At 37.1% G+C, this 25,717-nt stretch overlaps 1 protein-coding gene across 1 annotated transcript; it reads left to right on the top strand.

Moving 5' to 3' along the window:
• The first annotated feature begins 4,633 nt into the window (after positions 1–4,633).
• On the top strand, positions 4,634–24,429 carry LOC148870973 (uncharacterized). The gene is made up of 17 exons (XM_088973312.1): positions 4,634–7,257; positions 7,353–7,424; positions 7,511–7,740; positions 10,793–10,882; positions 11,001–11,082; positions 11,177–11,236; positions 11,315–11,367; positions 11,457–11,623; positions 14,175–14,385; positions 15,779–15,836; positions 15,973–16,029; positions 16,154–16,399; positions 21,529–21,593; positions 22,423–22,479; positions 22,559–22,652; positions 23,659–23,799; positions 23,880–24,429. Exons 1-17 carry the CDS (start codon positions 5,050–5,052, stop codon positions 23,988–23,990), a joined length of 4,002 nt encoding a protein of 1,333 aa, XP_088829438.1. The 5' UTR covers positions 4,634–5,049; the 3' UTR covers positions 23,991–24,429.
• The last annotated feature ends 1,288 nt before the right edge of the window (positions 24,430–25,717 follow it).

Raw genomic sequence — 25,717 nt, 5'->3', positions numbered from 1 at the left:
AGTTAATAATTTAAGTATAAGATGTAATAAGAGGGGAACAAGAGGGGAAGGTCATGGAAATAGAAGTGGTGGAGGTGGATATGGATTTTCAAGGAACCAAGGTGGTCCTATGTTTAATCGTACTAATAGCCATAGTGGAGGCCAAGAGCTAGGGGGAGGCCATGATAGAGGAATAAGTAATGGACCTGGGAAATGCACATACTGTTAATTTTTGTTATGATTTACTTGGTCCACATAACACTTGGGCTAATCATGTTATGATTATTAGCAGTGGTACAATGAGTGAGAACCAGTAGACTGATCAGGTTCCTTCCACATCCACTAGTGCTTCTGGAAAGGAAATGATGAGTGTCCCACGTGAGGTATATGATAAGTTTCTTTAGACATTCTCTTAGTAAAACATAGCTACTCTTGCCTATTCAGTTAATGGCTTTCTTGGTTTCCAAACTCTCACATTGGATCATTGACTTTGGAGCCTCAGATCATATGTCTGGGACTCCATATATGTTTTCTTCATTTTCTCCATCTTCTACTTCTCAAACAGTTACCCTTGCTAATGGTTCTACCTCTCCCATCTGCGGTGTTAGTGATGTTGATCTAAAGTCCTTATCATTATCCTTTGTTTTATATGTACCAATGTTCCCTTTTAATCTTATATCTGTTAGTAGGTTAACCAAGTCACTTAATTGTTCTATAACCTTTTGTCCCTTTTCTTGTGTGTTTCGGGATCTCAAGACGGGGTTGAAGATCAGTGGAGGGCATGAGGCAGGTGGATTGTATTATCTTGATGGTAGTGGCTCGAAAATAGCTCTCTAGTCATCTCTTACCCCTCTCTAGTGGCACTGCAGACTTGGTCATTTATCACTCAAGGCTTTGAAGTTGTTGGTTCCATCTTTAAGTTGTCTTCCATCGTTGGATTATGAATCGTGTCAGCTTAGGAAAAACCATAGAGTCTCTTTTAGTCCTAAAGTTGATAGTCGTGTTTTAAATCCTTTTTATTTAGTTCATTCAGATGTTTGGGGTCCAAACAAAGTAGTGTCATACAATGGTTTTAAGTATTTTTGTTAATGATTTTTAAAGGATGACATGGTTCTATCTTATGAAATATCAAAGTGAATTGTTCTCTATTTTTTAAAATTTTATGCTAAAACATGTACCCAATTTGGAGTTCATATTAAAATTATTCGCTCAGATAATGCAAAAAAAATACACCTTAACACCATTTCAGCAATACTTAGAGTGTCACGGGATAATTCATCAAACTTCTTGTTCTTATACCCCACAACAGAATGTCGTGGTTGGATGGAAAAACTGACACTTACTTGAAATTGCTCGGTCCATTATGTTTGATATGAATTTTCCAAAGCATCTTTGGAGTGATGATGTCCTAACATCATGTTTCCTCATCAATCGGATGCCCATGCCCATCATTGGAAGTCAATTCACTTTTCTCAGTCTTGTTCCCTACTCTTTCTCTATTCCCTCTTACCCCTAGAGTCTTTGGTTGTGCTTGTTTAAACAAGTTAGATGCTCGTTTTACCAAATGCATCTTCCTTAGATACTCCAAAACCTAAAAAGTGTACAAGTGTTATAGCCCCAGCTCTCATCAGTCATTTGTGTGCTTTGGTGTCACTTTCTTTGAGTCCATTCCATTATTCTCGAATATTGATGTCCCTCCTCCTTCTCCTATGGTTCCACTTCTAGTTCTAGTTGAGGACCCCCTTCTATGGTTCTTATTCTATCTTTATTGCCACCTTTCCCAGTATAGGTTAATACTAAAATGCCACCAATCACATAAGTGTGTACTCACAGAAGAGCACCAACCCCTCCTCCAAATCAATCATCATCAATGGATCATGTGTTTGCATCTCCTCCTCCTAACCTTTATCTTCCTATTGCATTTAGGAAGGTAAACATAGTTGTACATCTCATCATATTTCTCATTATGTTTTTGTTGCTCACCCTTTCGCTTCCCATCGCCATTTTATATATTTGCGATCCTCTGTTTCCACTCCTAAGACTGTCTTAGAATCCCTTACTTCTCTAGGGTGGTGACAAGCAATGGAAGAGGAATTGTTTGCTTTGCAACACAATCACACGTGGAAGCTTACCAATCTCCCTCCCGGTAAGCATGTTGTTGGATGTAAGTGGGTTTACATTGTAAAGTATCTTCCAGATGGTAGTGTGGAATGATTAAAGGCCAAGTTAGTGGCCAAAGGCTATTCTCAGTTATAAGGTGTTGATTATACAGAGACATTCTCTCTTGTGGCTAAGATTGGTTCAGTTGGGGTATTAATTTCATTAGCAGCAATGTATGATTGGCCTCTCTTTCAACTTGACATAAAAAATGACTTCTTACATGGTGATTTAATTGATGAAGTATATATGGAGCAACCACTAGGGTTTGTTGCTCAGGGGGAAGATGGTAAAGTTTGTAGATTTAAGAATGTGACTGAAACAATCTCTACGTGTATGGTTTAGTAGATTCAGTGAAGTAGTAAAGAACTTTGGCATTAAACAGTGTTAAGTAGACCATTATGTGTTCAATCATGACTCAAAAGATGGGAAATCTTGTTAGTGGTGTATATGAATGATATTGTCATAATTAGCAGTGACAATAATGGGATTGGCAGGTTGAAAAGGATATTGATAAACTAAAATACTTCATGAAGATAGAAGTTGTAAGATCAATGCATGGAATTAACTTGTGCCAAAGGAAATATGTCATTGATTTACTTGAAGAAATAAGGTTGTTGGGTGCCAAACCAGCTGAAATACCTATGGGACCGAATGTTAAGTTGAGTATTGATGCAGGTGAAGAGTTTGATGATCCTATAACGTACAGGAGGTTGGTGGAAAAACTGAATTACTTGCTATTACTCAGCCAGATATATCATTTGTTGTAAGCATGATGTGTCAGTTTATACAGCATCATCGAGTTTCATATTGGGAATCAGTTGTAAGAATAGTTAGGTACCTAAAGGGTGCTTTAGGTCGTGGTTTGTTATACAAAAGTGGATGGACTCATGAGATAGAAGAGTATACAGATGCTAATTGGGTCGGATTTGTGTTGGATCAGAGGTCTACTACAGGATATTCTACTATAATGGTGGCAAGGAGTAGTACATAAGCTGAATACAGGGCTATGGTTCATATTACATGTGAATTAGTGTGGTTGAAAAATCTTTTGTAGGAAATGGGCTTCTCAATTGACAGTCCCATGAGGTTGTACTATGATAATCAAGTTGTTGTACACATTTATTCTAATCTAGTCTTCCATGAGAGAACAAAGCATATTGATGTCAATTACCATTTTGTACAAAAAAAAGTGATGGAGTGATAAATACAACTCATGTGAGTTTAGGAAACCAGTGTGCAGATCTGTTTACAAAAGGGGTTGAGTCGGGGAAGAGTGAATTACATATGTGACTATATGATATATACTTTACAGTTTAAGGGGGGAATTTAATGTCGATAGTACAAAGGTAGTTAAATCTTTTGTCTATTTAATTAAGATTGAATAGTTTGTTTTATGTGAGTTTAAGTTATGTGTCCCACTCTAACACAGAGAATATAAATACAAAGTGGGTCAGCTGGGAGATGTAACTTTTCTCTCACTAACCGAACCCTTTCTTCTCCCCATTATCTATTTTTTTCTTTCTTCTTCTTCTTCTTCTTCTTCTCTTACATATTTAAGACCTAGAACTGAACTAGGGTTAATCGATTTATTCACACCTTCAAACCAAACATTGCCTAAATGGCCAACACTTGGCTATCTTTTTTCTCAAGAATTGGGTCGGGACATGTATAGGAACGATGTCATATGTCCTAACTCATTGTGTTTAATATTCTAGAAAGATTAAAATACAATATGATAATATCCGATACTAGACATTTTTTAAATTTCAGCTTTGCATTTGATTCATCACAACTCAAAAAAGGTAAAAACAACGCCCAAACAGAAATTTGGTGCTTCACTGCGACTCCCTTGTTCAATTGCAAATGCTGGGTCATCCGGTTTTGAGCCTTTAGATCTCCATAGACGAACCATGTGGTTCGACCACCTTTCCATATAGACATGATCACATGAATGAATTGACTGCATCAACATGTAATCCTTTTGCTCTGTACTAACATATCATAGGCAGTTTGAATTCTGTATATTGTAACGGCTATACCTTCCAATTGCCACGTGTCAACCGAGTTTACCTTCCCGCCATCTTCCAATCCAAATAAATGAATAATTTTATTCCTCTAAAATACTTTCTACTTTTCCCGCGAAAATATCACTTTCTCATACTATTACCAATTTACCATGTACGTATCCGCACAAAAATTTAAATAAATAATTCTAATTTAATATTCAGAAAGAAACCATGCTGAGCCACGAAGATTCCCATTCAAAATTTTGAGAACTATCGGAAAAGAAGAAATAAATGTAGAAACAAAACCAGCTCTTGCCCTAAGCTACTGCGGTACTACCCTTATAAGTCTAGAAAGACCAAAATATCCGTTAATGGAAAATGGAACCAAGTCGATTCTGAATAGATAGAGTTTTATGGGCAGGGGTATATTTGGCAATGTGGAAGTAAATGCCTCTCTTCGTAAATTGGCTCCGGAGATTGTTAAATTTATTTACGATATCTACCCTTTGCCCCTGCTTATCTACCACCTCTTGCTTTTTTCTCTCTCCCTAGCTCTCTTTCGCTTTGGCTTCCCATCAAGGAAACCTTGGACCTATCGTCTCCGTCTCCACCTATTTTATTTCGTTCGTGACTCGAGGGATCTCACAAAACCCTAATTTTTCTTTGTTTTTGATCTTTTGTGGATTGTCTGTTGATCGTTTGTCATTGATTCGGAGGTTTTGAAATCGTTTGCAAAGGATTATATGCTTGGGTTTTATTTTCTTCGATCTGAATCTATTTCAGGAGCGGCAAATTTAGGGTTTTTCGTTCTTGTTTTTTGGGTTTTTTGTTTGGGATACGACGGATTTGGTTTTTGCTCTCAGATGCATATCTTGTGAGGGTTCTATTATTCGATTTGTGCCGGATGGCGAAGGGCACTGATTCAGAGCCGTTCGTATTGTTGTCGGGTGTTAGGACCGGTCTCAAACGCGAGTTTGCTTTCGCCTTGAAGGTCCAATCGGAGCTTTCTGGTTCACTTGGTCGAACTCGGTCGAGGAAGTTTGAGAATAGCCCTTCTAGTGAAGGAGTTTCAGAGAATTCGAGGAATAAGAGACTCAAGAGTTCTCATGCAAAGAAGGGTGTCAAGGATGCTAAGGTGAAAAGTTCAACCATAGAGGAGGCGAAGAGAGACTTGGTGGCATCTCTTCTCGAGGAGCCTAAGAGTGATCTGGTAAAATCTGCGGGCGAAGAGGAGGCCGAAAACAATTCTGTACAACCTATAGGAATAGAGGAGTCAAATGGTGATCTTTTGAAATCTGAAAGCGAAGAGGAGCCCGAGAGCAATTCTGTACAACCTATAGGAACAGAGGAGTCCAATGGTGATCTTTTGAAACCTGAAAGCGGAAATAAGCCCGAGAGCAACCCGGAACAATCAGTAGGAACAGGGGAGCCCAATGGTGACAATGTGAAACCTCTGACCGAAGAGGAGCGCAATTGCAATCCAGTACAATCTGTGGGCATAGAGGAACCCAACAGTGATCTGGTGAAACCTGCGATCGAGGAGGAGTCTGAGAACAATCTGGTGCAATCTGTTGAAGCGGAAGGGCCTGGCAACGATCTGATGAGACATGTCGGAGAAGAGGAGACCAAGAATGATTGGTCAGAGTATGTAGAATCAGAGAAGCTGGAAAAACCTGCAACCGAGGAGGAGCCTGAGAACAATCTGATACTATCTGTTGAAGCAGACAGGCCCGCCAGCGATCTGATGAAACATGCCGGAGAAGAGGAGACCAAGAATGATCGGTTAAAGTCTGTAAAATCAGAGAAGCTGGTGAAACCTGCGACAGAGGAGGAGCCTGGGAACAATCTGATACAATCTATTGAAACAGAGAGGCCCGACAGCAATCTGATGGAACATGCCAGAGAAGAGGAAACCAAGAATAATTGGTTAGAGTCTGTAGAAGCAGAGAAGCTGGTGAAACCTACCGGAGAAGTGGAGACCAAGAGAGATTGGGTACAATCTATAGAAACAGAGAAGCCCACTAATGAGCTCGCCTTGAAGGTTCAATCTGAGATGTCTGATTCAATTGGTACGACTAGAGCTAGGACGTTTCAAAATGACTCTTCTAGTACTGGGGTCTCAATGTATTCAAGAAATAAGAGATTTAAGAGCTCCCATGCAAAGAAGGATCTGGAGAATAATGAGGTAATGTCTTCAACCGATGGCGGGCATAAGAGCGAGCTTAAATCTCTTTGTGAGGATGAACCCAAGAGTGATCTGGCTAAACCAACGAATGAAAAGGAGCCCAAGAATAACTGTGTACAATTTGTCGGAACAGAGGGGTCCAATGGTAACATGGTGGTGCATGCTGGTAAAGACCATAATTCACCCAACAGCGATTTGGTAAAATGCGTAGAACCAGGGGAGTCTAATAATAATGAAGCAAAATCCCAGGCTGAAAAGGATCCAGAGGGCGACATTATGAAATCCCAAACAGAAGAAAGCACTGTCAAGGAAGCCCAAATGGTGGTTCATGATAATTCTGAGGTAGAGACCCCCTTGCCTGCAAGGCCTCCAAGGCGTTTTACTCGTTCAGCCTTGACAGAGGAACTGAAGAACAATTTACTAAAAGCAGTTGTGAAAGAGGAACCAATTGAGATTCTATCTCCAGTTAGTAAGGAGCCAAGATGTGACCCTGGGAGACCTAGAACAGAAAGAACCAGTTCGGGAATTCCAATGGTGATTGATGATGTTAGTGAAGGACAAAATGCCTTGCAGGAGAACTTGCCTAAGCGGTTTACTCGTTCAGCATTGAAGATACCCAAGGCTGAGCCAATAGAGGTATCTGCAAGTACGAGCGGGGATTCTGTTGTATCAGAAGATTCCAAGAATGCAGCAATTGCAAAAGGCAGTTCTGTTGTGTCAGATGATGCCAAGAGTGAGGCATTGGCCAAATGTGACAGCAAGAAGGATGATGTGGTTAGCCCATTGAAAACACCCCCAAAGAAGAAGTTAGAAATGAAAATGTCTAAAAAGATTGCCTTGACCAAGTTTCCCTCAAGGGTGAAGGAGCTCCTTGAGACTGGTTTGCTGGAGGGATTGCCTGTCCAGTACGTTTATCGCAGCAGGAAGGTATATCTTGCAGCTCTCTTAGGTTCTAGTCTTTGTTTCTGTCTCTGTGTCCCTAAGAGATTTCACTTTTGTTTCTTTACTGCACTTTCTTACAGCAAGGAGGACTTCGGGGAACGATTAAAGATTGTGGGATCTTGTGTACCTGTACATCCTGTAAAGGATGCAAAGTAAGAATCATTTCTTAAGTGAAGGCAGCTATTATGTCCTTTATGTCAAGATAGTTGACAAATTGAATGGATATTGTTTCCTTTAGGTTGTTACACCCTTTTATTTCGAGCAACATGCGGGTAGTACAAATAAGCGCCCATCGCAATATATTTACTTGGAGAATGGGAATAGCCTTCGTGATGTTTTAGAGGCATGTAAAGGTGCTTCTTTGGATGAGCTGGAAGCAGTTATTAAAAGTGCAATTGGTCTATCAACAATGAATGATTCTACCACCTGTGAGACAAGTCCCGCTTGTACAACTGGTACCACTTCCAGGTATGCTCTATTTAAGATTCGTCTCCAGCAATGTGGTGCCTTTTCATTTCTGCTCTAGGGATTGCTATTTTGTTCTAGGCTTCTGGGTGCAATCTGTAATATTAATTGCTTGTGTAATTATATTTATAAAAAAATGCTTGTGTAATTATAGTTGATTGATGGGTTTTGGATATTTTTCTGGAATATTATTGCAATAGTATGAACTAGATTCATTCACATTAAAAAATAATCATACTGCATATCTATATGTATTTTTTGCATATATATATACTAATTGAATCTAGAAAGAACATGAAAAGAGACATCAACAGGAAAGTTGGCAATAACAAATTCAAGTTTTGGGTAATACCATTTGGGTGATAGTTTGGCTTTGGACTTGGGATTCCATTTGCCAATTTGAGGAGAGTTTTGTAATTTTTGCATATGCTCTGCGATACCTGGATAACTGTACATGGTTAGCTTTCCATTTTGTAGTTTTGAGGAGTGTTATTATCCAACATGACACTGGATACTACATGGACACTTTAGATATACTTTATAGCATTACTACTTCTTATATATGTGAAACAATATGTTTAAACAAAGCATACTCAAAAAAATTGTCAAGTTAATTCAAATTGGCAAGACAAGTTATTGAGAAATGACACTTAGCTTAAAGAACAAGGTATAAAAGCATGATATGAGCATACCATGCGGGATGCCTGTATCCATATCTGTGTTTGGGATTTTAGGAAATGAAGAGTTGTTTCATCATAGCATATAATAAGTGAGAGATTGGACAGTGTAGATTAGAAATTGTAGGTTTGCTATCATCTTTGTCATTAGATATTTTTCCATGATGTGGAGCTAGAATGTGTGAACTAATCATTTGTTTACATGGTGTGGAGCTCATTTGTCAAGGCAATCAATGCCTAGGCAACAAGGTGCTCATGGAAGGTTGCTTTCTTAAGCACCTAACTTTTTTTTAAAGGTGCTACATGATACTTATTATTATTTTTTGAATATATAATAATAAAATATGCATTATTAAACTAAATTATTGATTTTGTGAATTTATATACTAGTTTCTCTTTATTGTTTTCTTTTTTGTTATGGTTCAACCAACACACATGTTGGTGTATGCTGTCTTTAACCCTTGAAGACTTCAAAACCTGAACCAATAAGCAAGAAGCCTAGAACTTAAAATTTTGTCCAATCAATGCATCTATATAATGGAAAATAGATTCTTTATTTGGGTCAATGAGGGAGCTCCCTATCCTGCCAGTTCAAGGCACCGGGGTGAAGCTAAGTGACCAAAGTGCACATAGACACCTAGGCACCTAGGCCTCGCCTAGGTGATGGATTTTCCTATAAAGCATCTACTGTTTACTCTTAGTCCCTAATGTGTGATGCTACTGTTTCAGCAAATTTTTACTTCAAGAATGACGAAAAGAAGGGGTGCAGCCCCTATTTTACAGTTGATAATCCAAGGGAAAGAACTATAAGAAGTAAAAAAGGAGTGGATCCTTGTTCCAGTTGAAGAGAAAGAAGCAAAAATGTAGAAGAAGTGTAGCCCCTGTTTTAGTAAACAGAAAGGAGCAAAAAAATGAGAAAAAAAGGAAAAAGGAGAAGAAAAAAGAGGGGCGGAGAGCCCATTTTGGTCCAAGAGAAAGAAGGAAAAAGTTAGAAAAAGAAAGAGAAAAAATTAAGAAAAAAGGGAGCAGAGCATCCTATTTATGTTTGAAAGAACCAAAGAAGAAAAGAACTAGGAAAAATCTAAGAAAAGAAGATGAAGAACAAGGTGGTGGAGCCCCTGTTTCAGTCCAAAAGAAGGAATAAAAAAGTAAGAAAAATAACAGGAAAGAAAAAGAAGCAAAAAGGGGCAGAGACCCTGTTCAAATCCAAGAGAATGAAGGAAAAAACCAGGTAAAAATCTAAGAAGAGAAGAAAAAGAACAAAGGGGGGGGGACCCCTATTTCAGACCAAGAAAGGACATGAAAAAAAAATAAAAAAGGTAAGAATAGAAGGGGCAGACTAAGAAGAGGAGGAAGAGGAGGAGAACCAAGGAAGAATACATGCCTGATGTTCTGTTCAAGTTCAAGAATCAAGGCTCTTCGATTGAGACATCAAGTCTCTTTGGTCCTCAAAAACCCTGTTTGAGCACTAACAAGGCTTAAAATAAATAAATATAATAATATTCACTATTCAGTACATATTACAATTAAAATAGTGGTACAGTATAGCATGATTTACTTAAAGATATATGAACTAATCAATTAGAAAATTACAAATATATATTTATTTACTTATATAATCCGCCCACCTTGCAATTAGGAACTTGCCTTGTTGCCTAGGCATGTCCTTAATTCACTGGGTATGCACCTAATTTATAAATATTTAGTCATTTGGGCGAGGTGAGCTTGTAATAGTGTTCAGTGGCCTAGGCATCACCTAGGCGTCGCCTTGACAACTATGCCTGCCACATGGAGAAATCCTGTGTTCAATCCACACTGTCCATTCTTTTCTTTGTCAATGCTACTCCTATAGCCATTTCAGCCATATATTTCACCATGTAAAAGAGTTTTGTCAGAGTAATGATACTTTCTATTTTTGTTTTTTAAATTTAAAATGCTCATAAAGGATATTTGGCAATCGGTAAGTTTTTTGGGCTGAAGTATACACCTTAGTTTAAGGGTGGAAAGAGGTATGCCAGGCACTTTGAGCCCCAATACAAGTTGCCCCATGGAACATCCTTGTTGTTTAGACTTCCGAAAACACAATGACTAGCAGAGTGCCTATGTATAATTTTTGGATGGCCTTTGAGCCCCAAAACAAGTTACCTTGTGGAAATCCTTGGTTATTTAGACTTCTACAAACAGACAATTCTCTCAGGAATTTATACAGGTTATTTTGAAGGCTTGAATTTCTCTAGTTCTCTAACTTTTGTAGTGATTGGGAGAACATTACTTTTGGCTCTTTGTTAGGGGGGACTGGGTAGATGTGAATGCTTTTTAGCTACTAACCTGCTCTTTTTCTCTGATTCATTTCGGTTTCTTTGTACGGATTATTTCAGGTCACCAAACCCAGCTTTTACTCCAAGATCATCCAACAGTTCTTTGAAGAGTGTATCTGTGCCAAAGAGTAAAGGGAGGTTAACGAGGAAGTCAGTATTCTCTTTGTTGTGTGCATTTATGTACTAATATAGTCCATCTATGACGTGTAATTATTAGCTGTTTTCTTTGAGTACTTGCTAAACTTAATTTTTGGTACCATTTCCCCAGAGATCTACGATTGCATAAGTTGGTCTTTGAGGAAGGCGGGCTACCAGATGGAACTGAAGTAGGATATTATGCACATGGAAAGGTTGTTGCATTGAAGATAATGCAAAAAGAATCTCCTTTCGTTTTTCTTTATGATTCTTTTTGTAATAACTAATGCTTAACCTCCTGATGGACAGAAATTGCTGGAGGGTTACAAAAAAGGTTTTGGAATATTCTGTCGTTGCTGCAACACTGAGGTACTCCCATTACTTTGTGAACTACTGATTTTCTGGATAGTATGAACAGCGCTGATTTTCTATACATTCAATGAGCAGGTCAGTGCATCACAGTTTGAAGCTCATGCTGGTTGGGCTTCACGGCGCAAACCGTGAGTTGCAATTTGAAAGTTGAAACATTTGGTGGAAATCATCTGATTCTGAAATTAATCCTAACTTGAGCTCATTTGCTATCTTACAGGTATCTAAACATTTACACATCCAATGGAGTGTCACTTCATGAATTGTCACTATCTCTGTCAAAAGGCCGGAAGTTTTCTGCCAGTGAGAGCGATGATCTCTGCACCATTTGTGCAGATGGTGGGGATCTTCTACTTTGTGATGGATGTCCCAGGGCCTTTCACAAAGGTGAATTTTTATTTTCTATCAGTAACTGCATTTTCCCTTTCATCCGTTTTTTGGACTTCTAAACTTTGATAAGTTTAATACTTGTTACACTAGTGAATATGAGAAGGCAGGGGTCAATAGGAATCAAATGTATTGGGGTATTATACAAAATAGGGAGGAAATGTAAGGGGGTGGGTGGGTGGGTGGGTTAGATGAGGCTAGCAACCCAAAGGGTGAATGGCGCTTAGTTGCTATAGTGCTGTTTGTATGCTAATTGATAACCTTAGAAAGGGTATCTTTTTATAATATTTTGTTTCTTTTAGAATTCAAGTTTGTAAATTTATGTCTCTTAAGCTTTTCTTTTGCCTTTTTTTTTCTATTCAAAAGTGAGGCTTCACTTTGTTCAGAGAACTTGCTTTGTGCCTCTGGCTCCAGGAACGACTTGGTCCATAGTTTCACTTCTTGCTTTTAAAACAACATTTCAACCTTATGGTTTTTTTTTCATCATTAACAATATGTTTTATTAAAAAAGAATAAAGTAAATGTGCAAAAAACACAAAACAGTAAATACAATGTGAAATATTGGTCCTTTCTCTGACCAAGTCTTCCCTCAAGACATACCTAAAAGAAGCCGTACATTTCTTACTACCCTCTTATGGCATTCAACTCCCGCAAAACAATCCATGCGAACAAGGTATTCCTTGATGAAGAAACTTTGTTTTAGGTAACTTATGTGCCACAAACCATTCTCATTTCATCATCCACCTAATAACAACCTGTAAATCATGTTCTACTTCAACTCTTTGACATTCTGATTGATGTAAAAATCTTGATCCTTGTAAGGGAGCTAACATTTCTGCCTTTATAGCAGTGCATAATCCAACTGTTCAACCCTGTCTTCAAGATCCCCCTTTCAGATAATCTTATGCATCTTCATTCTTCTTAACAAGACATGAAAAAATGATGAGATCCTCCTTCCTCCTCCCCCTCCTTCCTACTCATCCCTCCTCTTAAGGTGGCTTATGCCTCCTGTGCTTGAGTCTCGAGAGGCTTATGCCTCTTACATTCTGAACAGTGCCTCACGCCTCCAGGTAGTGAAACGGCTGGCGTCATGCTTTCACATTTTAAAACATTGGCCTTTGCCTGTTAGAAAGCTCATAATGTAAAGAGAGAAGTGTTTCAGAAACCCTAAATATGCTATGCATAGAAAGTAATTTGCTAGCCAGGATGGATCATACAAATTGAGAAGTATGATCAAGTTTTATTTCAGTTTTATGATAAGAACATTTCTTCAATTAATGCATGAAAAACCTCTTAATGTTAAAACCTACATCTGTAGAGCTTGCTGTCAGGGAAGAGGTGAGTCTTAGTTTATTGAGACCTAATTCTGATGCAGAGGTTGGCTATTTGGAAATAAACCTTTGAAATAAAGAGGATAAAGAAGAGGATTTGGGAATGATAGGATGATTTAGGTGGGTGATGATGTGCTTCAGACTGACATATCCATGAGAAATCAAACACCGTATATTGTATGGAGATTGGCCTTAGTCTTTTGGATGGCCTATAAGAACATTAATGACCAGAGGAGGGAGATCACCCAATTGAGGAAGAAGGCCAAGTTGAGCCCAGCAATTTGTTTACTTTGGATGAGGTTTGGGGATGGGGTAGAGGTGGAAGGTGAACCAATTGAAGATTTTCTCTGTTTGACCAATAGGAGGTCTGGAGGCAGAGGAAGGCATGATTATGGGTAGGGAGCCTATGGCAAAAAGGCCTGTTTCCTCTTCTCTTTGTTTCTCCAAGGTGGATGTTATTGTGAAGAGCCATATGCATGACACAGACACTACCTATGAATCCTGGATGCCTATACATGCCTAGTGTAGTAGTGTTAGATACAGTACTTATTGGATATGGTACTGAATACTTTATAGATGCTTCTAGATGTACTCTATAGCATAAGACTTTTAAAACATGTAAATTGTATGTTTTAACAAATCATACCATAAAAGGTTCTCTACATGTTGGAAATTCAATTAAATTTAGCAAGATAAGTAAATACAAGCATGATATTATAAGCACATTACATAGATACTCTTATCCATATCCATGTCTGGGATTATAGGAAATTGAGGACTGTATCCTTCTTTTGTTTCCTCTAGTGTTTTTTTTTCCCCTTCAGTTCTATACATATTTTATGCATATTATTTTTGGCTTTTGGCTGGTTGTCTTTTGTAGACAAGACTTTCTTGAGGAGCTTCTCTTTCCTTGTCTGTATTTTCTTGGAGTCAAACATTTTTGTATGTGGTGGTTAATTATTCATATTTTAATTTACTTGGAGTGGGGTGGGGTGGTGGTAATGCTCATAGGTTCTTTTAGTTTTTCCTGGTGGCTCTCTTTCTCTTTGTGTTTGCCTTGTTTGTTAATATTACTTTTATTAGAGATAATATATGCTTGTTCTTTTGCCTGTCCTGGCATTCTTCTTTGATTGGTTCACGCCAACAGATTTTATGTGATGGTTTCCTTACAAGTAGTAGTAATTATAGTTTTGATGTGTATTCTCAATTGTTTCTTGCAGCTTGTTTGTCTCTATCAAGTGTTCCTCGTGGTGATTGGTATTGCAAATATTGCCAAAACATGTTTGAGAGAGAAAAATTTGTAGAGTATAATGCCAATGCAAGGGCTGCTGGAAGGGTTCCAGGAATTGATCCTATAGAGCAGATAACCAAGCGGTGCATACGTATTATCAACACACCCGAAACTGAAGTTGGTGGATGTGTTTTGTGCAGGTGAACTAAAAACTAAGGGGTGTTGTGAAGTTGAATTGTCAGAATTTTCAGTTAATGATTTAGGGGCTGCTAATAACAGCTAAAATGACTGAACTGAATGATTTATTGATTTGTTTGTTAATGAATAAAATAATTAAATAAGAAAACATTTGAGAGTATAAATCAACCCAATTTCAGCTTCAGCCATTAAGGAGATTGTAACCTCCTGAATAGCTTATTTACTAAATGGTAGAGCAGTAGGTCATTCAGTTTAGCCACACCAGCTATTATCCATCCCTAGGGCTGTCAATGGGTTGGGTGGTGGCTCTACCCAACAGAAATGAACTGACTGAACTAATTATGTCTGTTCCGGTTCTGTGGTTTTGTCCCAATTAATAATTGGGTTGGGACAGGTTCTTGCTGATCCAAACTGATTCAAACCTGAACCAATTATATAGTTAATACTATATAAATGCCTCCTGTTTTCTTGTAATTTTTGTTATATTTTATGTCCCAAATGGTAAGTTTTATATGTATATAAGAAAACTTAGGTTAAAAAACATTTGTTTTATAAATATGATCATTTTTATTAAGGCCATATTATCAAAAACATAGTTTTAAGCTGTCTTAAATGGTTAATAATCATAGGTAATTTTAGGTAAAAAACAAAGTTCATTAAGGTTGTATTATCATAAGTAATTATAGTACAATCGGATCAGACCTGATTGTGTCAATTAATAAATGGAACGGTTCTGGGTCCGTTATATACGATTAATAATTGGTTCAGGACTCATACAGCCTAAATGGCCCCTTGGAGGCTTTTGCTTTTATTATTGTTCATCATGGATATTTATTATGAAGCACTGGATGACCTGTTCTTGTATCCATGTGGTTCTTGATGGTACTCAGTAAGCAGAGTTGCATGAATACTGACATGGGAATCAACATCCTATGTGTGTTTTGGGAGTCTGACTTGGCAAGAAGAAAAACAAGGATTTTTGGACATGTCATAGAAAAATGCAAACCATTAAAATAATCTGTACATTTTGTTTTGGAATTCTAACTTATATACCCATAAAAAATGTCTAGAACTTCATCTTTATTACTTGATGATGATTTCTAGAAAAATGGTATTCACTGTGTAAATTAGCTATACATCTAGGATCTAGGTCAAATAAGTAAGTATATAAAGGAAAATCTTCTGGTGAAGTGTTGGTCAGTAATCCATGGAGTATCAGAATTCAACAATGACCAACACTGACACTTCACTTAGGAGAAAGTCCATGCAACACTGCATGTAAGCAATTAATATTGCCCGAAATCAATGTCTAGATTACTTTATGCTCGATCTTTCTTTCTCTCCAATTTTTGTTTACAGCTTAGGGCTTACTTTTTCTGATGTTGTGGAATGTAGAGGCCATGGATTTACCAAATCAGGGTTTGGTCCACGCACGGTTCTGCTTTGTGATCAGGTACTGGTTTTGTTCTTTTAATCTACTTGTTGTCACATGTGAAGTATTAGAATAATGTATTCATAGAAGTGCTGCTCTTCCTTAAAAATTTCTTATATTTGAGTTTTTCTACTGATCAACACATACTTTTTCCCAGTGTGAGAAGGAATATCATGTTGGTTGTTTGAGGGAACACAACATGGCAGATTTGAAGGTGCAGATAAATGATATTATCTTATTTCTATATTCCTTACAGCTGTTATTACTTTATTATACAGTGTCTCTGCAACTTCTTCCTTGGCTGTAATTTCTTTTACTTGATGCTATTCATACAACAGGAATTGCCAGAAGGGAAGTGGTTCTGTTGCACAGATTGCAGTAGGATAAATTCTGCTTTGCAGAAGTTGCTACATCGTGGATCTGAGAAGCTCCCAGACTCTCTTTCGAATATCATAAAGAAGAAACAAGAGGAAAAGGGTTCAAACAATGATGCTGACCTTGATGTAAGATGGAGACTTCTTAGTGGAAAAAATGCTTCTCCTGAAACTAAATTGTTGCTATCCAAGGCTGTCGCGATATTCCATGTAAGTAATTGTCTTTGCTTTATAAAAATGATAGAAACTGTAACTCTATGCCCTAACTAAGATTGTCAAACGAGAACAAAAAATAGCTTATTACTGATGTTATTCTACAAAATAATCTTGTCTATTACTGAAATGATGATCTAAGACAAACACATACCCCCGCCCCAACAACTAATTTCAAATAGTGAAATCCGACTTGCGAAATGTGAGGAAAAACATGAGATAGCTATTCTCAGTGATCAGTGGAAGAAAGGTATTGTGACGCTGAATAAATAGGAACCTTTACTTTTGCTTCTAATAGGTTGTAGGTAGTAGCTGTTTACAGATCTAGGGAAGTGCAGTGGTCTTTTTGAATAGATGCTTTCTGGGTAAGTCATGGTTTGTGTCTAGAGAAAGCTTCATGAAGGGCTTAGAAGGGGTTTGAGGAGCCTAAAACAGTTCATTAGTTGTTCTCCTTTTAGGTATGAAAAAGAGGGAAGTTGAGGGGGAAAAATGCTAGGCAAATGGTCTTAGATGCTATGTGGTGCAAAATGGGTGCTGGTTGGCATACTGTCTAAGCCAATGTTCTGTAACTTGGGCATTGCAGGTGCTGGACTGACAAGTCCAAGGGAAGAGAAAAAGATTTGGTGAGGGAGAAAGAATTCTAGAGATAATCTAGTAGTGTGGCAGGAGAAAATTTCTTATGCTTTTTTTTTTGAATATTGACAAGGGAGTCTAATTTCAAAGGTCAAATTATTCTATTAAGTTTTGTTTGATGCTCTGTAACAATGAAAAATGTCATTCTTTGTGTATGTTCCAGTGTTTTAAAAGTGCAAGGTGCAAAAAAAGTGCAAGGAACAATTTGCGCCTGAGGCGCAAGGCGAGGCACGCTCCTTTTTGAAGCAAGGTGCAAAATAACAAAAAATGCTAAAATAATGTCAGAAAATTCAAAAAAAAAGCCAAAAATTTTAAAAAATGCAAAAAATATTAAACATAATGTTAATAAAAATATAAACTTAAATTTTAAAATAAATGTTTTAAAAAACCTATTATCTAAAATTAAAATAAATAAACATAACATGTAAAGCGTATTCAAATGAAAATTTGAAAATAAAAGCAAACATATAAAGCATTTTCAAGCATGCAAAACCCACAATCTCTTTTTTTCCCTAAATTGCATTACTTCAAGTAATTAACGTGATGTAAAAAACATATTGCATTCTTGATTCTATGAGTCACTTTTGTACCACGCGCCACACCCCTCGAGGCAATCCCAAACAAGTCCATGTTAGGGTCTTAAATTCTTATTTCTCACATAAAAGATAATGATTTTATAACTTTAATTGCCTTTTAAGAAGATATTTTATTGGAATGAATGAATGAACACGATTAGCAAATAGGGGGGGGTTTCGGCATGGTTTAATATGTCGATGTCAATGGAAATGTCGCTTACCAAAATATAGGACATATGTCGGAAATGTCGAGGGGAAATATTGTAAAAATTAGAGACATTGTGGAAATATGTGGAAATATGTAATGATATTTTGTAAAATGATAAAAGAAGCATTAATACATATTTCTAGACTGTTATCTTATTCCCAACCATTATATAAAGCTAAGAAACTAAGATCAATAACAAATTAGTAAATGATGATTTACTAATTTATTATGCATTTTGATGTTTTTACAAGGTTATCCAATATTTTCTTTTCTCAAATTTAATTCTGATTTATTATAAATTCTAATATATTTATTCCACACTAGTAAATAGAAATACATTTATTCTGATCTTTTAAATATTAAAGTTATAATACAGTATGTTTTATTATAAATTTAATAAACTGATTCTCCTTTTTGCAGTACTAACTATTAAGATTATGATAAATTCTGATTTCTTATAAAACTTAATGAATTTATTATGATTTTTAATACTAAATTTACAATAAATTATGATTTAGTATAAAATTTAATAAAATTATTCTCATTTTTATATTAAATTTAGAATATGATTTATTATAAAATTTAATAGACATTTTCTGATTTTAATAAATATTTTAAAAATACTAACTAGTTAATATTTTATTACTTGAAAATATTTTATGTTTTATATTATAAAGTAATTAATTTATTCTTTTGTTTTTATTTTTTGTTAATTTTTTTATAAATATTTTATTTGAAATATTGAATAGAAGTTATTAATGGAATAATTTATATTAATATACTATATTATATTAATATAATATACTAATATATTATATTATTAATATACATTAGTCGGCATCCTATCGACATAATAGGAAAAACTAGGAAAAACTGTTTTTTTTTGTTATTTGGACCGATTTGGTCGACATTTCCGAAATATAAGGGAATGTCGATCGAAATAATTTAATTTTTATATTACCATCCATTTTCATGTCGGTGAGCCTCGACATCGACATATGTTGGGTGACATTAGCGAAATTTTGCGACATTTGAAACCATGGTTCTCGGAGCTTCGGTGAGCGAGTGAATGCCTAGGCGCACCGAGCGTGCGGACCTGGGCGAGATGCATACCCTAAAATGTGCCTCGCCTGTGCGCATAGGCACACCTTTTAAATCACTGGTATGTTCTAGTAACTATGGCTGTAGAAGGGAGGAGAACCCAGAAAAGACTATTCTGTCCTTATTAGCAGGACAAAACTAAAGTAGACAGGTGTGTTTTGTGCAGATCTGGAATTGGTTTTTCCCTTGTTTTGGGTGCAGGTGGTCCTTACCTGCAGAAGCTAACTTGGTGTTTGATCCTTCTATGTTTACCAGTAGCCTTGATTTGGACAATTTGGGAAGAGAGAAATGCGAGATTTTTTTTTGAGAAAGAAAAAAGCAAGGAAGAGATAAGGGAATGTGTAATGATTAAAGTGATCCATTGGATCAAATCTTTGGATCTGTTTTCTCAAATTTCTCATGATGACTTATGGGGAAACTGGAAGGAATTGCAAGTTCTTCCAGAAAGGGAAGAATAAATGTTGTCTGGCTACCCCCACCTGAACACTATGTGAAGTTGAATTTTGATGGGAGTAGCAGGGGGAATCCAGGACCTTCTGGTATAAGAGGGTCATGAGAGACATGGAAGGAAAACTGGTAGCCTTATTTTCTGGCCCAGTGGGGATTGGGGACTCTCTCAAGGCAGAATTGCTTGCAGCCTTAAAAGGAGCACAAATTGTGAATGAACTGAACATGACCAACTTGGTGATTGAAGGGGACTCAAAATTGGTGGTGTGTTGGTTGAAGGATCCAGAATCTGTAATATGGTGCTACAGGAATGTGATAAAAAAGTTTATATGGATCACCTAGAATATGAATTTCAGGATACAATGGGTAAGGAGATCGGAAAATGGGTTAGCTAATACTCTTAACCAAGCAAGGGGTGAATAGACAATCTTTGTTTTGGTCTCACTAGTAATATTTTCTATTCTGTTTGTGTATAGAGAGGAAGCATCTTGTGCCTCTCTAAGGAATGCTTGTAGTGATTATATCTTCAGAATTAATAAAATCTAATCTCATTTATCAATAAAAAAACTAAAGTAGACTGGGAATAGAATGCTGAACGGACTATACTGCCCCTGTTCATACACCTTTTTCCAGTGTATGTTCCATACTTTCCAACTCAAGAGTCAAGATATAGCTGAGAATATTTTTTTGCTAATTTTTTTATGTAGGGGTGCAGCTTCTGTAGACTTGATTTGGGCTTTTGTCAAAATTTGAATGAGTCCAGCCCGAATCAGTGTAAAATGCCAACTTGGGCCAACCCAAGTTCCACCTAGGGATGATCATAGGTTGGGGCTGCCGGGCCAGATCAGCAAATTAATGGCACAATGGTCTCAGGTCCGGGGCCCGGCCTGCACCCTCGCCTTGGAAATATGTGTTCAGGCCGAAGGAAGCAACTAACAGTATGGACATCATGGTTAAGGAAATATCAACTAGTACTTTATCCAAAACAATCAGGAAATGTGAAGAAGATTTTGAGTCTTGATGTCAGACATACCTGTTACCTATAGAACTAGAAGAGAGACCTTAAGAGAATCAAAGATTCAAGTTCATGCATCAAGTCCCTTCAATGTTGAAATGGCAAAAGAGATCGAGTTAGTGAGTTTGACTCTTGAAGATGAATGGGTGAAAATGGAAAACCCCCAAAAGGTTCAAGAACTGGTTGGTGGCGAATTGGCAAGAGAGACTAAATTAGTGAACCTTAAATCTTGTTTCTTGAAGATGGAAAAACCCCAACATATTGGTCAATGACGATTGGGAAGAGAAAGTGAGATAGAAAGTTAAAAAAAAAACTCAAAAACCCTAGACTTAGATGAAGAGTCAATGAGTGATAGTGTTATGATTCAAAACTAGAAGGTCTTTTAGGGTATTTTCTCTAACTATTAATAATTTAGTACCATACACGGCTGAGGTGCTGCACAACGGCACAACCTAAAGTATAAAAGTTGACTAGACTAGTATATGTACTAGCATACCTAGGATAAGTGCGAGCCAGGCTGGGCTTTCCTTTCCTGAATACACGGCTAAGGGCTGTCCCATTTTTATCCGATCTAGGTTTGGGTCCAAGTGGGCCAAGCCTAAAAGAAAAGTACAAGCTCGGGCCCTGGAATTTGCAGGCCGGATAGGCTGGGTCAGGTCAAAAAATGACCATCCCTATTTGCACCCCTATTTTTATGTGGACTTCAAGCTGGGTCCACACAAAACTTAACTAAAGACTTGTAGATTTGAACAACATTCCTAACTAGAATAGGGCTTAAGAAAGCAAGGTATATCTGAGGATTCCTTAGGGTCTGATTGCCACTGTGAACTGCACAAATCTAGTAGACTTTGAGAAATCTTCTTAGGAGGTTCCCATAGTTGAGTGTCACATTTCTTCATGTGGAGGTTCTTATGCATATGCAGAAACTTTAGGACTTTTTGAGCTCTTTTAGTGCATATTGCCATTGTGTAGATTGTAGAAGATTCTTTGAACAACTTTTATTTTCTTTTCGAATTTTATGGAGGCTTCAGATGCTTTTCTTTTCTGTTGTTTGATTAGATGTTTTTCTTGTCATTAATTATCAGTTTTGGCATATAAAGATATTGCTAATGCATTCTCTAATTGTCTGCCTCTTTCTGTTCTCTAGGACCGCTTTGATCCTATAGTTGACTCAACTACAGGACGTGACCTTATCCCATCCATGGTTTATGGGTGAGTAAGACTAATAATCTCTTTTTTATGTTATGGTTGATCATTGCTTTCTATTTGTATTTTTTTTCCTTGTAGCTTTTGCTCTATTGTGTATACGACTTTCTAGCATTGGAAGCTTTTACAGGTATTGGGTGTCCATTCAGGAAATGCTGAAAAGTTGATCTGTGGATTGTTAGTATGTATAAATAATATTGGAAAAGATTGTTGTTTTTAACAATAATGAGCATCATATGTTTCGTTAATCAACAGAATTTTATGAAAGTTTTTGTATTTGGTATACACATTGTCAAAGCATACATTTCTGCTGATTATGTTTCCATGGGAATTTAGTAAAGAATTCCTAATTCTGGTAGATATTCTTTGCACATGCATATTAATAAAAAGTCTAGATCAGTTCTATACCAAATACTTTTTTGAGTATCAAAATCAAACATCCATTGTATATATTGGATGCTTCAACTGCTTACAAGATAAAACAATAGGAACCCAAAAAGTGTCTTATCAGGAAACAGTAGAACATAAGAAATTGACTTTATCAGAACCTAATTCTTCTCCCATTTAAGTATAGCCTCTGTATTTTTTCCCTAAATATTCAAGAGTAGGAGTGACAAGATCAGATCTGGTGTGAGGGGCTCCAGGTCTGGGGATAGAATTGGTCAGCTGTGAGCTGTTCTTTCCTCATATCTTCTTCTTGGGGATGAGTTTCTTTCATTGCTACAATAAATAAATTCTCAAGCATTGTTACTGATATAAAATATGTATATTTTCCCTAAATATTTATTATGCTCTTTATTTAAACTTGCTACTGACATTCTTAATATTTTTGTAGGAGGAATTTAAGGGACCAAGAATTTGGAGGAATGTATTGTGCAGTATTGACAGTGAAGTAAGACTAATTTTTATTTGTGATTTAGGCACCAGTTCACCTTGTGGTTATCTTATGACATGCTTTATTACTATTGCAGTTCATCTGTAGTATCAGCTGGAATTATTCGGATTTTTGGACGGGAAGCCGCAGAACTTCCTTTAGTTGCTACAAGCAAGGATTATCAAGGACAGGTGAGGCTAAGATCCACACAATTTATTAGAGTAGAATTCAAAGTCAGGTTCCTTTGTTCACTTCCAAGTGTTAGGGGGTGTGGGGTAACAGAACAAAATAATCTGGGAAAAGAAACATAAGGGATGTTATAAATTGATAAGGGTAGAATTTTTACATGAATGTGCAACCAATCCCACCTGCGAGTATCATCTTGTAAACTAAATATAACATTGATCATTGATCCCGGATATCTCTTAAAGTGTGATGCAGTAGAAAGGCTGCTGCTAGTTGAAAATGAGAAATTGCTAATTGTAGGAAGATGCAAATTATGAAGGCAAGCAATAAATAACATCCTGTTGACCATATTCTTTAAGGACAGATAAGTTTATAAATAAGAAAAACGATGTACCTTTTGGTTTCCTTTATGGCATTTATTTTGATATTGATAGGGCCCAGTGCCTAGGCCCCATGGATCATGTTATGTGAATGTGTTTATTGCTCCCAGACCAAAGCTTAAAGTGGGGTTATGTTAGCTTAAGAATTAGACATTCCAGCATACTCCATTGCATGCAATTTCTTTTCCATGGTGGTGAGGTTTTCTTGCATCTATTTTTTATGTTGGTGAATCTCCAATCTAAGGGTTAGGTGGTGAGGTTTTAACCACGTTATTCTCCTCTATCCTTTTTTTTGCAATTTTCTTTTTCTCTTTGTTGTTTCGGTGGTTGTTTTTTCCGCTCTTTCCTTTCATATTTTGGTAAAGCTCCCTCCTTTTGATGGAATCTCCTTAATGCCAAACATCTGATATAAAGTGTATCCACCCTCATCATCTTTGAAAAGATCCTTTTGATTAGGGCACTGGGGGTGCTGTATGTACTAATTAAGTTTGCAACTCTATATACCAAAACAGTTTATGAGAAGTTCTGCCTCGTCTTCTTTTTTCCCATTTTTTCTTTGGTGGACAAAAATAAATTGTAACTCTTGCAGATCAAAAGAAAAAATGATTACTCTTATTTTGAGCTTTCACAGGGCTACTTCCAGTCGTTGTTCTCTTGCATTGAGAGGTTACTAGGGTTCTTAAATGTGAGGAACCTTGTCCTCCCTGCGGCTGATGAAGCAGAATCCATATGGACAGATAAATTTGGGTTCATGAAAATACCTGAAGACCAGGTGAGTAGGTTGAGCTTTATTTGTGTACATATCTAGTCGAGTTGCAGAGAGTAAATTTCAACTTGGGTTTTGAATCGCAGCTGAGCAAGTTGAGAAAAGAATGCCAGGTGATGACGTTTCAGGGAACAGCCATGTTACAAAGGCCAGTCCCAAAGTGCCGAATTATTGGTAAACCAACTGAAGTTAGCTGAGGTGGCATACTGTAGGAGCCCTAAGGTAGAAAGCTAATAGAGGAGACATTTTTGCTGAGCCTTTTCACTTGAATGTACAGGGAAGGATCTGTATTTTGATTATGTACAGTAAGGAACAGACTCCTTCCATACCAGTCAAGGATATTTATGTTATAGTTTTCTAGCAATGAAAAGAAGAAATGAATGCTGTCGGTGGAATACAAAACGGGGACCAGATGACGGTCAGCAGCAGAGGAGAAAATCCATTCTTTTGTAACTGGGGTTAGGGGACAGAGGAGAAATCCCTCTATTTCTTTTTGTTTTTTTGGATGTCCTATATCTTTTAAGCCTCTTCTTGGATGTCTTATCAAAGAAAATGTTCTTCGTTTTTTGATTTTTCATATGTAATTCCGTAAGATTTTCATTTCTTGTCAAAGCTCAAAAGCATGGTTTACCTTTCCCTTTGTGGACGTCGGGTGGAATCTGGATGGAACTTTTTACTTTTACATACCAAATGAGTTGCCTTTCTTGCTCACTGGCGCATCCATTTGTGAAATCCTCGTACTGGTTTATTCAAGCCTGAAAGTACACCATTTGATGCCTGTAGTCCATTGCTCGTACATGTCTCATTTTGTTTTTTGTTCTCTTCATTCCTTTCAATCTCACCGACTTGGGTAGGAGAACGGCTTTTTGTTGGGGTATATAGACAGGAATAACATGGACGCCATCCTTCAACCCCCAACACCTCACCTCTGAACTCTGATAAGGAATTAGCACATTGGTATGCAACTTGGGCCAGAGTATTTCCAAAAGCCAACGTGAGTTTGAGGTTGGTTTAGGCTTAGGGTTGAAAAATATGAACTTGGCTTAAATTTATCTTGGGGCTTCAACGATAACCGATTTTTTAGTGTAACATAAGTATGACATCAATGCACCATAACTTGGTCCCCTAGAATTTGTTTTGTCTTTGTCAGGGACACATAATTTAGGAGTTCAGATTAGTATCCAATACTTTCAGTTTAATGTCACTTTGGTCTCTGAATTTAAAAAGGTGTCAACTCAATACTTAAACTTACAAAATGCATCAATTTAATATCTATCAAATGTGACTTAAAACTTTTAAATATATCAAAATTATCTTTCAAAATAAAATATTATTCATCCCGTTCTTCTCCAAAAAGTTAAAATAATACATTAAGTTTTAGATAGAGTTTTGCAAAATGGTAATGCTCACAGTCAGCCGCCATTAAACCCTGATCGTGGCATAATGGTAGACGCTGGAATGGTAAACTCACCGGCTATCAAGGTGGATGCCAAGGAAACACACTTCCCAAGACAAACAGTGGTTCCGAGAGCTCTGTATCTCGTAAGCTCATGGCAAAGGCATCGCTTTTCGGACTGAAGCGTGATTGGTATCATCGCATTTGTGGGTTTCAATGGATTCTACTGATATTACAAATATACAATTGTGTCAGATTCGGTTCCCTTTCCACGAGCGGCATAATTGTTCCAATGGGCAGTGTCAAGAAACTGGAGAATGTCTACAAAATCGTTATCAGAATCAGACTCTACGAACAAGACCCAGTTCTCCTGCATGTGAACCAACTGATCGCATTTCGTTACTCGACTTCCGTAGCCATGGATATTAATTAATGCAGCTCTGAACGGATGGGGCCGACGACGAGTATGTTTGAAATTCAACATTTATGGTGCGAAGAGACGTATGGACGATGAATAGACTTTAAAGA

The sequence above is a fragment of the Nelumbo lutea genome, chromosome 2 (assembly GCF_056320005.1).
Source record: "Nelumbo lutea isolate HS-2025 chromosome 2, American lotus-T2T, whole genome shotgun sequence".
Taxonomy (NCBI): Eukaryota; Viridiplantae; Streptophyta; class Magnoliopsida; order Proteales; family Nelumbonaceae; genus Nelumbo; species Nelumbo lutea.
Note: the sequence above shows the minus strand (reverse complement) of the source record. Positions and strands in the feature narration are given on the sequence as shown.

What these genes read in the sequence shown, in the direction of transcription:
- LOC148870973 (XM_088973312.1), top strand. Translation starts at nt 5,050, where the DNA reads ATGGCGAAGGGCACTGATTCAGAGCCGTTCGTATTGTTGTCGGGTGTT. An exon ending in AAAGGGAGGTTAACGAGGAA is followed by an intron (nt 10,883 to 11,000) that starts GTCAGTATTCTC and finishes CCATTTCCCCAG; the next exon opens with AGATCTACGATTGCATAAGT. An exon ending in GATATTATGCACATGGAAAG is followed by an intron (nt 11,083 to 11,176) that starts GTTGTTGCATTG and finishes CCTGATGGACAG; the next exon opens with AAATTGCTGGAGGGTTACAA.